Source organism: Sorex fumeus, unplaced genomic scaffold, assembly GCF_029834395.1.
Source record: "Sorex fumeus unplaced genomic scaffold, SorFum_2.1 ptg000047l, whole genome shotgun sequence".
Lineage (NCBI taxonomy): Eukaryota > Metazoa > Chordata > Mammalia > Eulipotyphla > Soricidae > Sorex > Sorex fumeus.
Window position 1 is genome coordinate 16,818,843 of NW_026606104.1, and position 13,331 is coordinate 16,832,173.

The following is a 13,331-nucleotide window of genomic DNA, read 5'->3' on the forward strand; positions in this document are numbered from 1 at the left end:
TTGTAGATGCAGAGTATAAAACACATCCACCTGAATGTGTATTGGAAGCAGTTGAATTGAAAACATTTTCATTTAAACTATTTAAATAGTGACATGGTAGAACAGGATGTAAATCCAGAGTGTCACATTCAGGCATGCACCTTCTCACAACCTACACCCTGAAGTATCTCAGCTGTTTTAGTTGCATGATAGCATGAGTGATGGAACAGCCCTGGCTCCTGAAAATAAGCAACTCTTTCCAACTTTAGAGTCTATTTATTGTTATTTTTAACCTAGGATAGCTCCTCTGGAGCACTCAGGGGCTCTAGGGCCACTCCTGGCAGTATTTGGCCAAGCAGGCCAGAGATTTCAATGCTGAGTTTTGAAGATGAGGTGCTGCTCCAGCCCATTAGTGCTCATGCTGTTCCAGCCTTGATCTGGGGGCTATGTACATAAAAGTCATGCATCCTGATCGCCCAAGCCGTCTCCCTGGGCACCTTTTTCACCTTATACAAATTTGATTACTGCATTGGAAAGAGTTTTGAAAGGTGGATTTGATCTCCTACTCTCCTGATTTTTATTTTTGGGCCATCTCAGGCAGTGCTTGGGGGACCTTGCAGAGCTGGGGATTGAATGCAGGGTCCCACATGCAAAGCCTGTGCTCTGGGCCTTTACACCACCTCCTTAACCTCCTAATACATTATTTTTGGTAGTGGGCATAGTTTTGTGCCACCTGCTGCACTGCTCAGGGGCTATTCCTGGCTCTGTGCTCAGTCAGGAGTGACCTGGCGGAGTTCAGGGAACTATATCTGGAGTCAGAGATCAAACCTGAGTCAGGTCACAGGACTGCATGCAAAGCAAGCACCTTTCCCCTTGTACTATCCATCCAGCTCCTGATGCATTTTATTTATTTATTTATTTATTTATTTATTTATTTTGCTTTTTCGGTCACACCTAGTGATGCTCAGGGGGTTACTCCTGGCTTTGCACTCAGGGAATTACTCCTGGCAGTGCTTGGGGACCATATGGGATACTGGGGATCGAACCCGGGTCAGCTGTGGCTGTGTGCAAGGCAAATGCCCTACCCGCTGTATTATCACTCCAACCCCTCCTGATGCATTTTAAAAAAAGTGTATGGTGAGTTTTTAAAGTGCCCATATTGTCCTCCCCACTTTTAACAGAAGGTCTTTGCAAAAGTAACTTATTTTTGAAGCTGGCGAGCAGACCTTGGAGAGTGTCTTTAGATCACTTGAGTCTGTGACCTAAAGACCAGTCTGTAGAGCACTGGAGGCCACTTCTCTTTGGGTTGAGGCACATATGGGCGAAGCCTCCTGCCTTCTCTCCTTCACAGAGCATCATAAAGGTTTTCTTTACCATTTATTGAGACATTCTGAGCTTTAAAGCTAAGTGGTGAGAGTTGAAATTTGTCCTGTCCATCATCGGCTTAGCTATTTGGAAAAGAGCTTCTTCATTCTGTCTGTAGAAGCTCATGACTCCCAACCACCGCACCTTTGGCCATGCTGTAGAAACTGTCCAGTAGAAGGGAGAGAATGAGACAGAGAAACGAAAGTCATTGTAAATTGTGACATTGCAGTGAGCACTATGAGTCTACCCACCCTCACCCCCGCCCATGTGGTGACCACCCCAAGGTATTACAAAACACATTACAAAATCCCAGAAACTCACTGGCAACAAGATTGGAGCATGAATGTGTAGGCAACCTGTGATTAAATCCATAAGCACATGATCATTGCAAGCACAAGCCTGGCCTAATGTGATCCAAAGTATTCTTGCGATCAAGCAGGAGGCCTGAGAAATAACCACGAGTTAGCCACTAACCCTCACACCCACGATGCTTGTTTCTCTCAGAAAGCCTCAAAACTGCTTCTCCAAAGCTCTAAATGTTCAGCAACTGTTGATATACTTGAAATAGGAGGAAAGTGTGGTGGGTATTTGGAATTCTTAAATGCCAACTGGGAGTTTCCTAAGGCAGTGGTTTTCAACCTTTTTACACTTGTGGGTTGATGAAAATAGGAGAAACATTTTGCAGATGCTAAGGCAGAAATTAAAAAAAAATTAGTAGTGTTTATAAGAGTAAAGTATAAGAGTAGCACTACACTATAAGAGTAGTACTACATGATCTAGGTGTAATGTGTTAAATGACAATCACTATTTTGTGGACTGGCAGGAAATTCCTGTGGATCATCACCAGTCTATAGACTAGCAATTGAAAACCAATGTCTGAAAGTACACGAGAAAGAATTTCCAGCCAAGAAAAAGCTTATAGATTCATGTCGGAAGTATTAATTTGAAGTGAATGTGTTTGTAGGGGAAGCAGAGGAAGCAGAGTGTGTTTGGGTCATACCCAGTGGTATTCCAGGGTAACTACCAACTCGGTGCTCAGAGGTCTCACGGTAGTCCAAGAGACTAGAGACTGAACCACAGTTGACTGTACCAAAGCAGGGCCTTAACCCCTGTTCTCTGTTCCCTTGAAGAAAAGACCAGGTAGTATAACTGAGACCTTTATGTTCTCTTGTCCAAGACTAGTGAGTTCTCATTCTATGTTCACAGGAATGGTGTTTCATTTTCGCATTTCTCTGAACCAGAATGTTGATTTACTTAACTGGTGTTTATTCCCCTTTTGCACCAATTTTTTTCGCTTTTTTTGGGTCACACCTGCCTGGCGATGCACAGGGGTTACTCCTGGCTCTGCATTCAGGAGTTACTCCTGGCGGTGCTCAGGGAACCATATGGTCGGCTTCGTGTAAGGCAAACGCCCTACCTGCTGTGCTATCTCTCCAGCCCCCGCACCATTGTTTTTTTAATTGATAAAAGAAAGTGGTGAAGGAATCATTTGATGACATCTTCTTAGTGTCCTTCTTTCTGGATTATCAGGCTGTTTGCATGCTGCAGATATTTTCAGAAGAAAATATCTAAGGAGTCTTATTTTCTTCTGGGTTGTAACCTTCTCGTGCTTTTGTGTCTCCAGATTGTCTTTGACAATAAAGCACATAGTGGAAAAATCAAAATCTATTTTGACAGTGAGGCCCAGATTGAAGAATGCAAAGACTTGAATATATCTGGAACTAGTAAGTATTTATATACTGAACCCTTGCTTTTTATCATTTTATTTTAGGATTTGGGATCTGTGTGTGGTTTATTTGGATAGAGCTCAAGAAACTCACATTTTGAGTATTCAGTTTCAAAAAGCAGTTTTCAGTACTTAGGTTTTTTGGTTTGTTTTGGGGGCCATACCTTGTGGTGCTCAGGGATTGCTCCGAGTTCTGTGCCCTAGGATCAATCCTGGCAGAACTCAGTGGACTTATGTGGTGCTGGGAATCAAGGTCAGCAACATGCAAGACAAGCGCCTTGCCTGCTGTACTAGCTCTGACCCTGCACTGTTGTTCAGAAAATCATGATTATATTAGAAGAGGTAGGAGGGTCTAAGAGTTAAGAGTCTGGTGCCCGGGTTAATCTTGGTTCATTTACTATGGTTGTGATCTTAAACAGATTATTTAATCTTATCCCTGTGTCTCAGTCGCTTTCTCTTCAAAGTGAGGATAATTATAGTCCTTATATTCAAGGATGTTGAGTATTAAATGGGTCTGTACGTAAAAGCAAAGCACTCAGAAGATGAGTTGGCATACAGTGCCTCCCAATGGAGGTGGTCACGCTGATAAAGTCCTAATGTGTTGTGGGTCGTTTCCTTACCAACGAAATGCCGTGTTGGATTTCGGAAGGGAGAATATTGGAAACAACATATCCGTCCTGCGGAATTTGGTATGTCGGCAGGTGGACGTGGCTATCGAAGAGATCTGAGTAGAAGTCATGGATAATCTTCTCCATTGCCCTTCTGGAAGATGTGATAGATCCATCAGGATGTTGGAGGGCAGTCATCTTGGTCTTGTAGTTGGTGAAGGACAGGTGGGCGTTACAAATACTTTTCCCGGCTTCTGCCACATCTACCAGCACTTCTGCTCTTCTCTCTTTGAGGTCTTCCTTGATCACATCTCTGCACTGCTTTGCGAGCTCGGATGTTCTGTTCTCTTGCAGTTGCCTGAGGCATGCGCCAAACCACATTGGCGAATAAGCTTGAGAGTTTTCGAAGACAGGCATTTTTTTGTGGCTATCTCTCTCTTGGCGTTCCTCGCACAATCATGGAGGTGCTGAACCAGTCGATCGTATTCCTCATCAATGTTGTCGACAATGATATCTTCCCATGTTGCCGCAATAGTGCCAAAGAGCTCCCAGTTGGTGGTTGTTGTGGTAGTTCTCTTCTTAAACTTTGCAGCCCTTTCTCCCTGCTCTGTGAAGTAGAATTTTGCACAAAGGAGACGGTGGTCCGATCGCGTTTGAAATTTTGGGACAACAGCGACATCAATCGGGCAAAACCGTCGATTGAATATGATGTGGTCTGTTTCATTGTGGAACCGTCCACCGGGAGACTCCCATGTCCAACGTTTAGATTCGGCCTTCTGGAACTGTGAGTTACCATGGATGGTCTTGGTCGACATGATGAACTCAGACAGTTTCTCACCCTGTTCGTTCCATTCTAGGCCATGGGTACCTATGTGGATTTCTTTGGCTGATCTTCTCGGTCCTATCTTGGCATTAAAATCACCCACAGTGATCTTGTAGAAGCTGTGGTCTTCTTTATAGAACTTCTCCAGCTCCATGTAGAACTTCTCAATTTCTCCTTCGTCATAATTGGATGTTGGTGTGCAGACAACGAAGATAGAAACTGCCGGCAGTGAGCCACATCTATTCAAATGTAAACGTCCGATTCAGGTTGTTAGGCATTCGAATGAATCATTGCTCATGGCCAAGTTTGTGTTGACAAGGACACCGACGCCTCCAACACCTCTTTTATGGCATGTTCCGAGGAACAATTCTTCTCTAGTGTCTAAAACGGCGTGATGAGATTGGTGCCTTCTTGTCTCGGTCAGACCAATGATGTCATACTTGACCTTTTGCGCTTGTATCATCAGGTCCTTGATGGATGCATCTGTTGCTAGTGTACCTGCATTGAAAGTACAGACGATCATTTTTGTCTTCCATTTTGTCGGTAAAGAAATGAGCAGCACCTGGCCCAGACAAGGTCAGACCTGAACACCTGAAGAACCTGCCGTCAGTACTCATCAATATGCTGGCTCGGCTCTTCACACGCTACCCGTCTGAATGCAAGGTTCCGTCCCAATGGAAAACCAGCAGGACTATACTACTGTACAAGAAGGGAGACATCCATGACATTGGCAACTATCGCCCAATCTGCCTATTGTCTGTCATCTACAAGCTGTTCACTCAAGTCATCCTGAATAGGATTGGCAGAACACTAGATGAAGGACAACCATGTGAGCAAGCCAGGTTCCGCAAAGGATTCAGCACCATCGACCATATCCACACGATAACCAAGCTCATTGAGGTTTCTCGGGAGTTCAGGGCATTCAAACTCAATACATCAGGATCCTCCGGGAGCTGTATTACGGATTCACTACCAGGATCTCACCATTCTACAAAGAAATAATCATTGATGTCAAGAGAGGGTGTCCGTTCGAGCAAATCAATGATTAACAGAAAGTCAAGTGATCAAGTGATCAAGTGTTGTGGGTCAGTGTAAGTTAGTGGAGGTACTAGAGGCAGAAGGAGAAAGAACAACAAAGTTCCTTTTGATGGGGGGCAGCATGCAAAACAAAATCTAACAGGGGTTCACTCCTGGCTGTGTCCAGGGCATTGTATGTGGTGTGAGGGATTGAACCTGGGACAGCTGCAAGCAAGGCAAGCGCCTTATCAGCTGTACTATCTCTCCAGCCATTTTTCCCATTTTTATTTATTTAATTTATTATTATTATTATTATTATTATTATTGGACTAGAGTGATAGCACAGCGGGTAGGGCATTTGCCTTGCATGCAGCCGACCTGGGTTCGATTTCTTTGTTCCTCTCAGAGAACCCGGCAAGCTACTGAGAGTATTCTGCCTCCACAGCAGAGTCTGGCATGCTACTGTGGCATACTCAATATGCCAAAAACAGTAACAAGTCTCACAATGGAGACGTTACTGGTGCCCGCTCGAGCAAATCGATGAACAGTGGGACGACCGTGCTATCATAATTATTATTATAATTATTTTTGCCTTTTTTGGTCACATCTGGCGATGCACAGGGGGTATTCCTGGCTCATGCACTCAGGAATTACTCCAGGTGGTGCTCCGGGATCATATGGGATGCTGGGAATCGAATCTGGGTTGGCCACGTGCAAGGCGAACACCCTACCCGCTGTGCAATCGCTCCAGCCCCAGTTTTCCCATTTTCAAATGAGCCTACTTTAAGTGGTTATGATTTGGTCCTAGTTATAGATCAGATTGGAAGGTGGAAGATGCCATCCTGGCTTTCCACAGGCTTTCTGTCCCAGTGTCCCGCGAATCAACCCCCTTCCTTCTGCCCATTTCCCTTCCTTCAAAACATCTCCATCAGTACTGGGGATTGAACCAGGGCCACAAGCCAGACAAGTGTTTTAACCTCTGTATTTTCTCTCCAGGTGCGCCCCCTCCCTACTTTTTCCCCCCAAATGATCTTGAGTGCTGTTGCTTTCTTACCTAACCGCAGATGGAATTTTTAGAGGTCTTGAACCACTCTGTAGAAAAAGACCATTGTCAGTTGCTGTTGGCTGCTGGGTTTATTCTCACAGACACCTGGTGTGGACTGTTTCCCCTGCCCTCCACGGGTCCATGACTCAGGCCTCAGTGCTCCCCAGGTTTTATAGCTGAGTGCCCGAGGCTAAGCTAGGTGCTCAGTGTGTGGCATACAGGCCAGCTGCGCTTATGCGCCCTGGGATAAGCTTTGCCACTCACAGCACTGCTCTGGGGCCCTGGTCACTACATCTATGGGCATGCTGCTTCTCTCCTCTTCTATGGACACACAGACTTCTCTGAAGAGCTGGCACAGTGCAACACCCCACATTCAGACTCACCCCAAAGGTCATGTTTTCCTGTTCTCACACATTGCTTCTCCCTGTCTTCCACACCTCCATCTTTCCTAGCCTGTATTTCTGTCTGTGTCCACACCCAGGGCTTCTGCTGCCACCATGTCATCTGTCTGTTTATGAATGTTGGCTGTCGGGTTCAACTCAGTAAACCCGGGACAGAAAACTCGAAGCCATTCTCAACTGACCCAGCTTCCTTCTTCTGAGGCCCATGTGGCTTCCAGAGGATTCCATTCACCCCTGATCGGGCCTTCTCTCCCTCTGCCTCTCACCTGCCTTCACGAGTTCTAGCAGGTCAGTCAGTGAGCACTTTTCTCTTGTCCTCTCGCGGGATCTCAGCACTGATTTGGAAGCAGGATGAGACATTATGCTTGGCACAGTCATTGCCTTATTGAACAACATGCATAGCTTGTTCTGGGGAGGGCTGCATCCCGCTGTGTTCAGGGCTTACTCCTAGCTGTGTCCTCAGGGATCACTCAGGACAAAATGGGATGCCAGGGACTGAACCAGGATTGTCCACATGCAAAGCAATCACATTAGCACTGTACTGTCTTTCTGGTTCCAAAATAAGATTTGTGGGTTTTTTTTGTTTGTTTGTTTTTTGTTTGGGGTTTATACCTGGCAGTGCACAGGGGCTATTCCTGGCTCTGTCACCATTAGAATGACACTAGCTGTGCTGGAGAGTAGTCAAATTAAGGTCAGCCATATCAGGGCCCAGCTTGTAGTGGGGAGAGATGGTATCATAATAACCACTCTCCGCAGTTACTACTTGCCTGGAGTTGTTCCAAGTGCTTCCACATAGAACCTGTTTAACAACAAACTCCATATGCAGGTATTTTTCATCTTTCCCATTTTTCTGATGAGGAGACTGAGCAGACTTCCTCAAGGCATTATAACTCCAGGGCCAGAGACGTTAACCCAGGCCATCATGCTGTAGAAACAGTCCTTTTGCCTTTTTTAACTGTCTCTGCTCCTTTGAGAGGATCACTAGGCAAAGGGCCCTAGAAGGAGTGGTCCATGGGGACCAGGAGGTGGGGTACTTGTGATTTGAAAGGGTACCACAGTGGATAGGGAGAGGTGGGCATTTAGGGATTCTGTTTTTTTTTTTTTTTTGTAGGAGTACTGCTATTTATTCAGCCACTGATTAGGCTGATTGAATTGTAACACCTTACTTTTTTTTCATTTTTTTAATAATTTTATTTATTGAATCACCGTGAGAGCAATTACAAAGCTTTCAGGTTTAAGTCTTCGTCATACAATGAAACACCCATACCTTCACCAGTGCCCATTCTCCACCACCAAAAACCCCAGTATACTCCTATCCCACACCCTCCCCCTACCTGTAGGGCAGATGATTTCCAAATTACTCTCTCTTTCCTTTGATCACACTCAATATTTTGACACCAGACCCACCGTTATTATTTGGGATTTTACCTCAACACTCAGATCTGCTGAAAAGGAAACAGTAGAAAATTTGTTTTCTATTGCTGGTTATGAATAGCATATGATGTCGCACGGCTGCAGTAGTGGCTGCATGATTTTGAAATTCCAAAATTTTAACAATTAAATCTGGAGGTATTTCTTGCCAAAACCTGCTGGGTTCCAAGATTTGTTCCTGAGTCTCTGGGATCATGGCCATTAAGCAGCTTGATCAGGAGCCAGAGAGGCCCTTCATGGGCGATGACTAGGGGTCTCATTGGGAAGGGGAGGAAATGGCCGGCTCCACCTCCATCCCATGAGGCCCCACGTGTCTTGTCACTGAGGGCCCAAACCTGACTGTTCAATGGCCTCTGGCAGATGGCGGCCACTGAGCCACCAAGGGGGAGCAGGCAGAGGGACAGCACCCTTTCCCCTCTGGGATGGCCCGGCGACAGTAACCTACTGTGGGGTCCAGACGCATTTCTGCCAAAAGCTTCTGGGTTTTGAGATTTGTTTCTCAGTCTCTGAGATCATGGCTGTTAAGCAGCTTGATCAGGAGCCAGAGAGGCTGTTCGTGTGCGCCAACTTGGGGTCTTGTTGGGATGGGGAGAAAAGGGCCGGCTCCACCCCATCCCTTGAGGCCCCTTGTGTCTTGTCATTGAGGGCCCAACCTGACTGTCCAGTGGCTTCTGGAGAATGGCAGCCACTGGGCCGCCAGGGGGAGCAGGCCAAGTCATGAAACCTATTTCCACCTAGGGTGGCCCAGCGCTGGTAACTTACTGCAGGGACTGGATGCAGTTTTGCCAAAAGCCACTGGGTTCCAAGATTCATTTCTGAATCTCTGGGATCATGGCCATTAAGCAGTTCAATCAGGAACCAGAGAGGCCATGCCTCCAATTATATAGCTGAACCAGAGGTGGTTTGTGGGTATGTCTCCCACATACCTAACTTTTGGTTGTTTACTTTCTTGGCAAACTCTACCCCAAGTTTTTGGGGTCTGGCCAAAGGCACAGCAGCAGTTTTGGGGTATCTGGAAGTCTGAAGGCACCATCAGGCTGCTGATGCACTCACCTCACAGGTACAGATTGACCTGCTGGTGGCACCATAGCCCCCTAGGGATTCTGTTCTTAGGAAGATCTGAATGCCCAGGTTGAGTCATTCCAATGTGAGTGACAGGAGGGCATGTTCCAGATAGAGGGATCAGCATGTGCAAAGTCCTTGTGGACCCAGCAAGAGAGTAAGCTAGTTTTAAGGGAAGGAGGGAGGAAGAACGAGAGAGAAACAGGAAACGGAGAGAGGAAGAGGAAGAGAAAGGGGGAGAGACAGGGAAAGCTGAGTGGCAGGAGAGGGGTGGGGTTGATAAGGGGCCCAGCCGGCTGGAGCATGATACTTGGGAGGACAATGAAGTTGAGAGGATAAGGTTCCATCTTCCCCATGTTTCAAGACAAAGAACTGTCCTCTAACTGCCATCCCAGGAGAATATTTTCTCTAAATTCAGAGAAAACTTATCAAACTGGCAGGCACTCTTTGCTGGCAAGAACGCAGTTCGGTTGAGAGGCAGCAATGGGCATTCTAAATGGTGGCGGGTAAACTGTTCATGTCCAAATCCAGGAGAGTTTGATGTACTTTTATGGGAAATGACTCCGAGTTTATCTGTTCTGCCTCTTTTAAATGAAACAAAAAAAAAAAAAAATCCAAACCACCACCTTCTGCGGAATTCTGTAGAAAATACTTATAAACGCATTGTAATACACCTAGGATGTGTTTTTGAACATCTAACTCCCAGACTTGCCTTGCCTTACTCGTGGACTGCAGGCCGTTTGATTTGTTTCTTGTGTTTAAGGAGTTACTGTGTAAACTTCTTTCCAGACTGCCATCTTACTTGGAAATGATGCCCACGTCGGGTGCATTTCATGCTAACGTTTATCTCCCCAGTCCAGAAGAACACGCAGTACGTCCTCATATTCGACGCGCTTGTCATCGTGACATGCTCGGCGTCCCTCATCCTGTGCACCAGATCCATCGTGCTCGCTGTCCGGCTGCGCAGGGTGAGTGTGCCTTCGGTCTCCCATTGGCCCTGCGCTGGGGTCCCTGCTGCTTTCGAGCCTTGACTAAATCATAGATTAGACCCCTGCGTGTGATTGCCACCCTGGGAGGCATTAAACACCGGAGGCGCAGGAAGTGATAAAGGCTCCGGTGTGTCAGGGGATCAGATAATTACCCTGCTTAAAACTGAACTGGTAAACACAGGTGCACAGTAGTGAACTCAAGCTCTTGAATGTTTCCAGAATAAATGAGGTCTCTTTACGTGCAGGAGTTATCTTAAGCATAGAGGCGTGGTATGTGAGTAATAAGCACAAAATATTATATTCTATTTTGGGGGGTCAGGGTGGGGGGATTTTTCCCCAGCAGTACTCAAGCAGTCTGGGAGCCCGTGCTGGAAATAATCGGCTTGGCTGGCAGTTCACTGCAAGGGCCTGGGGATGTGGTACTGCTCAGATCCTGTGGTATGGAGCCTCAGGCTTCCTGAGATCTTTCAGCTTTCCCCAGCAAGACTCAGGAGACCAGGTGATGCACCCTAACCCCTGTACCATCTGCAGCCCACTGCATTCCATTTTTTTGTCAAGTAGTATTTTTTTTTCAAAAAATTCTCCCCTGGGTTTAGTTATACCATTTTTTTTTTTGTTTTGCTTTTTGGGTCACACCCGGCGATGCACAGGGGTTACTCCTGGCTCATGCACTCAGGAGTTACTCCTGGCATTGCTCGAGGGACCATATGGGATGCGGGGAATCGAACCCAGGTGTCGGTTGCATGCAAAGCAAATGCCCTATCCGCTGTACTATCGCTCCAGCCCCACTTATACCTTTTAACATTAGGCCTCTGTTGAATAAATACTCCAACTCACCGCAAATCTTATCCTGGCTCATGACTCGTGTGTTGATTAGAGCTGAGACCCTGAGACCCTGAGGTCTGCATTGTACTTTTCTTACCCCTGTACATTGAGGAACGTACTGAATAAATATTCATCTTTCTTATCCATCCACCTTGGATCCCTTGAAATTTTGAATCCAAGGTTGGGGTCCTGATTCTACCAGAGTAAGGAAGAATATTGGGACGCCATGGAACCCATTGTGGCCTGCCTGGACCTGACTTAAGTTCTCTGGTCTCAGTTTCCTCCTCTGGAAGAAAGGTCTAATGCTGCCTCCCTCAGGGTGGTTGCCAGATGGAATGAGTTGATAATATATAACCAATATGTTACATATGCATTTGTACTGTGCTCTGTGTCAGATATTATACGAGTTGGTTGGAGCTGATCATGAGCATTTAATATTTGAGATATTTCACAGACCTGAGAGCTTCCAGGGGAATGGATCATTGGGAAGGTGGGTGCCATCATGCCTGTTTTTTTAAATTATTATTATTATTAATATTTTTTTTAAAATTTTTTTGGTTTTTGGGTCACACCTGGTGATATCAGGGGTTACTTCTGGCTCTGCACTCAGGAATCACTCCTGGCAGTGCTTGGGGGACCATATGGGATGCTGGGGATTGAATCCGGGTCGGCTGTGTGCAAAGCAAATGCCCTACCCATTGTACTATTGCTGTGGTTCAGCATCATGCCTGCTCTTGACATGGTTCTACAGAGTGCAAAAAGGCAATATCCTAACATTTCACAGCTAGGTGCACTATTTTGCACTGGTTGTCTCTTTCCAGCAGACAGTGTGGTTGATAAACTATGTTTTGACTTATTTCCTCAGAGATTTCTAAATTTCTTCCTGGAAAAGTACAAGCGCCGTGTGTGTAATGCTGACCAGTGGGAGTTCATCAACGGATGGTATATCCTCGTGATTATCAGCGACCTCATGACAATAATTGGATCCATATTAAAAATGGAAATCAAAGCGAAGGTGAGAGTTGCCTTACTCATAGTCCGTTGTCTTTTCTGTTCTCCCAGAAAACCTGAGGCTCTCGAATATAAAAAACCATCTTGGAGACTATCATGTGATTCTCATGTTTTATTTTCCTCCTCACGCCTGTGAGAGGGAAGTCTTCCTTGCTCAATCCCTCTGAGGCAAAATAAAGAAGCTGATGCTCTGTGAAGAATGACCATCTTATGACCATCCTTTGGGATACTAAGCGTAGCATCCACTTAGGAACTGAAATTTGGAGAGGATGGCTGTTTGGGTGTGGAAAGAGCAACTGACCCGCGAACCAGTCCAGCCAACAGTCAGTGATGATCGTGCTGAGCCCTGGTGTTGTGATGGATTGGGCTGAGGGAAGGTTTACATGAGTGCACACCCTCAAGTCACTGATTTCATCTCAAAACTGTCTTCACTCTGCCAGCCAGACCTTCTCCCCTCCACACCGTGCTGCCGGTGAACAAGCCTGAACAGACTCCTGACAGCCAGAATGTTCCCTCTTCTCCATCCTGACTTTCTTCACATTAGTTTCCTCTCAGGCCTGGACTGCTCTAATAGCTTCCTCTTAGATTGGTCTGCCTCAATCATGTTTCTCAGACGTGGGCGCACAGCTGTTAAGGTCATTTTCCTGGAAGTGTTATAAGACTCTTTTTCACCCTCCTGGGACCGTCTTGGAATGAATGCTGCCTTTCAACTGGTTGATGTGGAGCGCTCATTCTTCCTTCCTCAGGGGAGGTTCTATTGACCCTGGACAGTGGAGTCCCAGCACAGACTTCCTTCCCTTTATTTCCTACACAAAACTTTGAGATCAGTCAGCACAGGTCTTTGCCTCAGTTTCCCTTTCCTTTTCAGGGTACCAGAGTGATGTCAGGATATTGAACCAACATCCTCACTATCTAGCTGGTGTCCCTTATTTTACCTCAGTGCTCACTGACCCATCAACATTGCAATTCTCAGTATCTTGCCAGCTCTTATCATTGTGCTTTCTCCAGTGTCAGTTCGTTTACCTGTAGCTCTGTCTCCCATACCCATT

At 46.1% G+C, this 13,331-nt stretch overlaps 1 protein-coding gene across 2 annotated transcripts in view; it reads left to right on the forward strand.

Annotated features, from left to right (window-relative positions):
• The window catches only part of MCOLN2 (mucolipin TRP cation channel 2), a 67,115-nt gene that overhangs the window by 34,162 nt on the left and 19,622 nt on the right, over window positions 1–13,331 (forward strand). For both annotated transcript variants that reach the window (XM_056123403.1, XM_056123402.1), the window contains exons 7-9: window positions 2,969–3,068; window positions 10,313–10,425; window positions 12,137–12,286. In XM_056123403.1, the coding sequence (XP_055979378.1) occupies window positions 2,969–3,068; window positions 10,313–10,425; window positions 12,137–12,286 (363 nt within the window). The remainder of the gene's footprint in view (window positions 1–2,968; window positions 3,069–10,312; window positions 10,426–12,136; window positions 12,287–13,331) is intronic.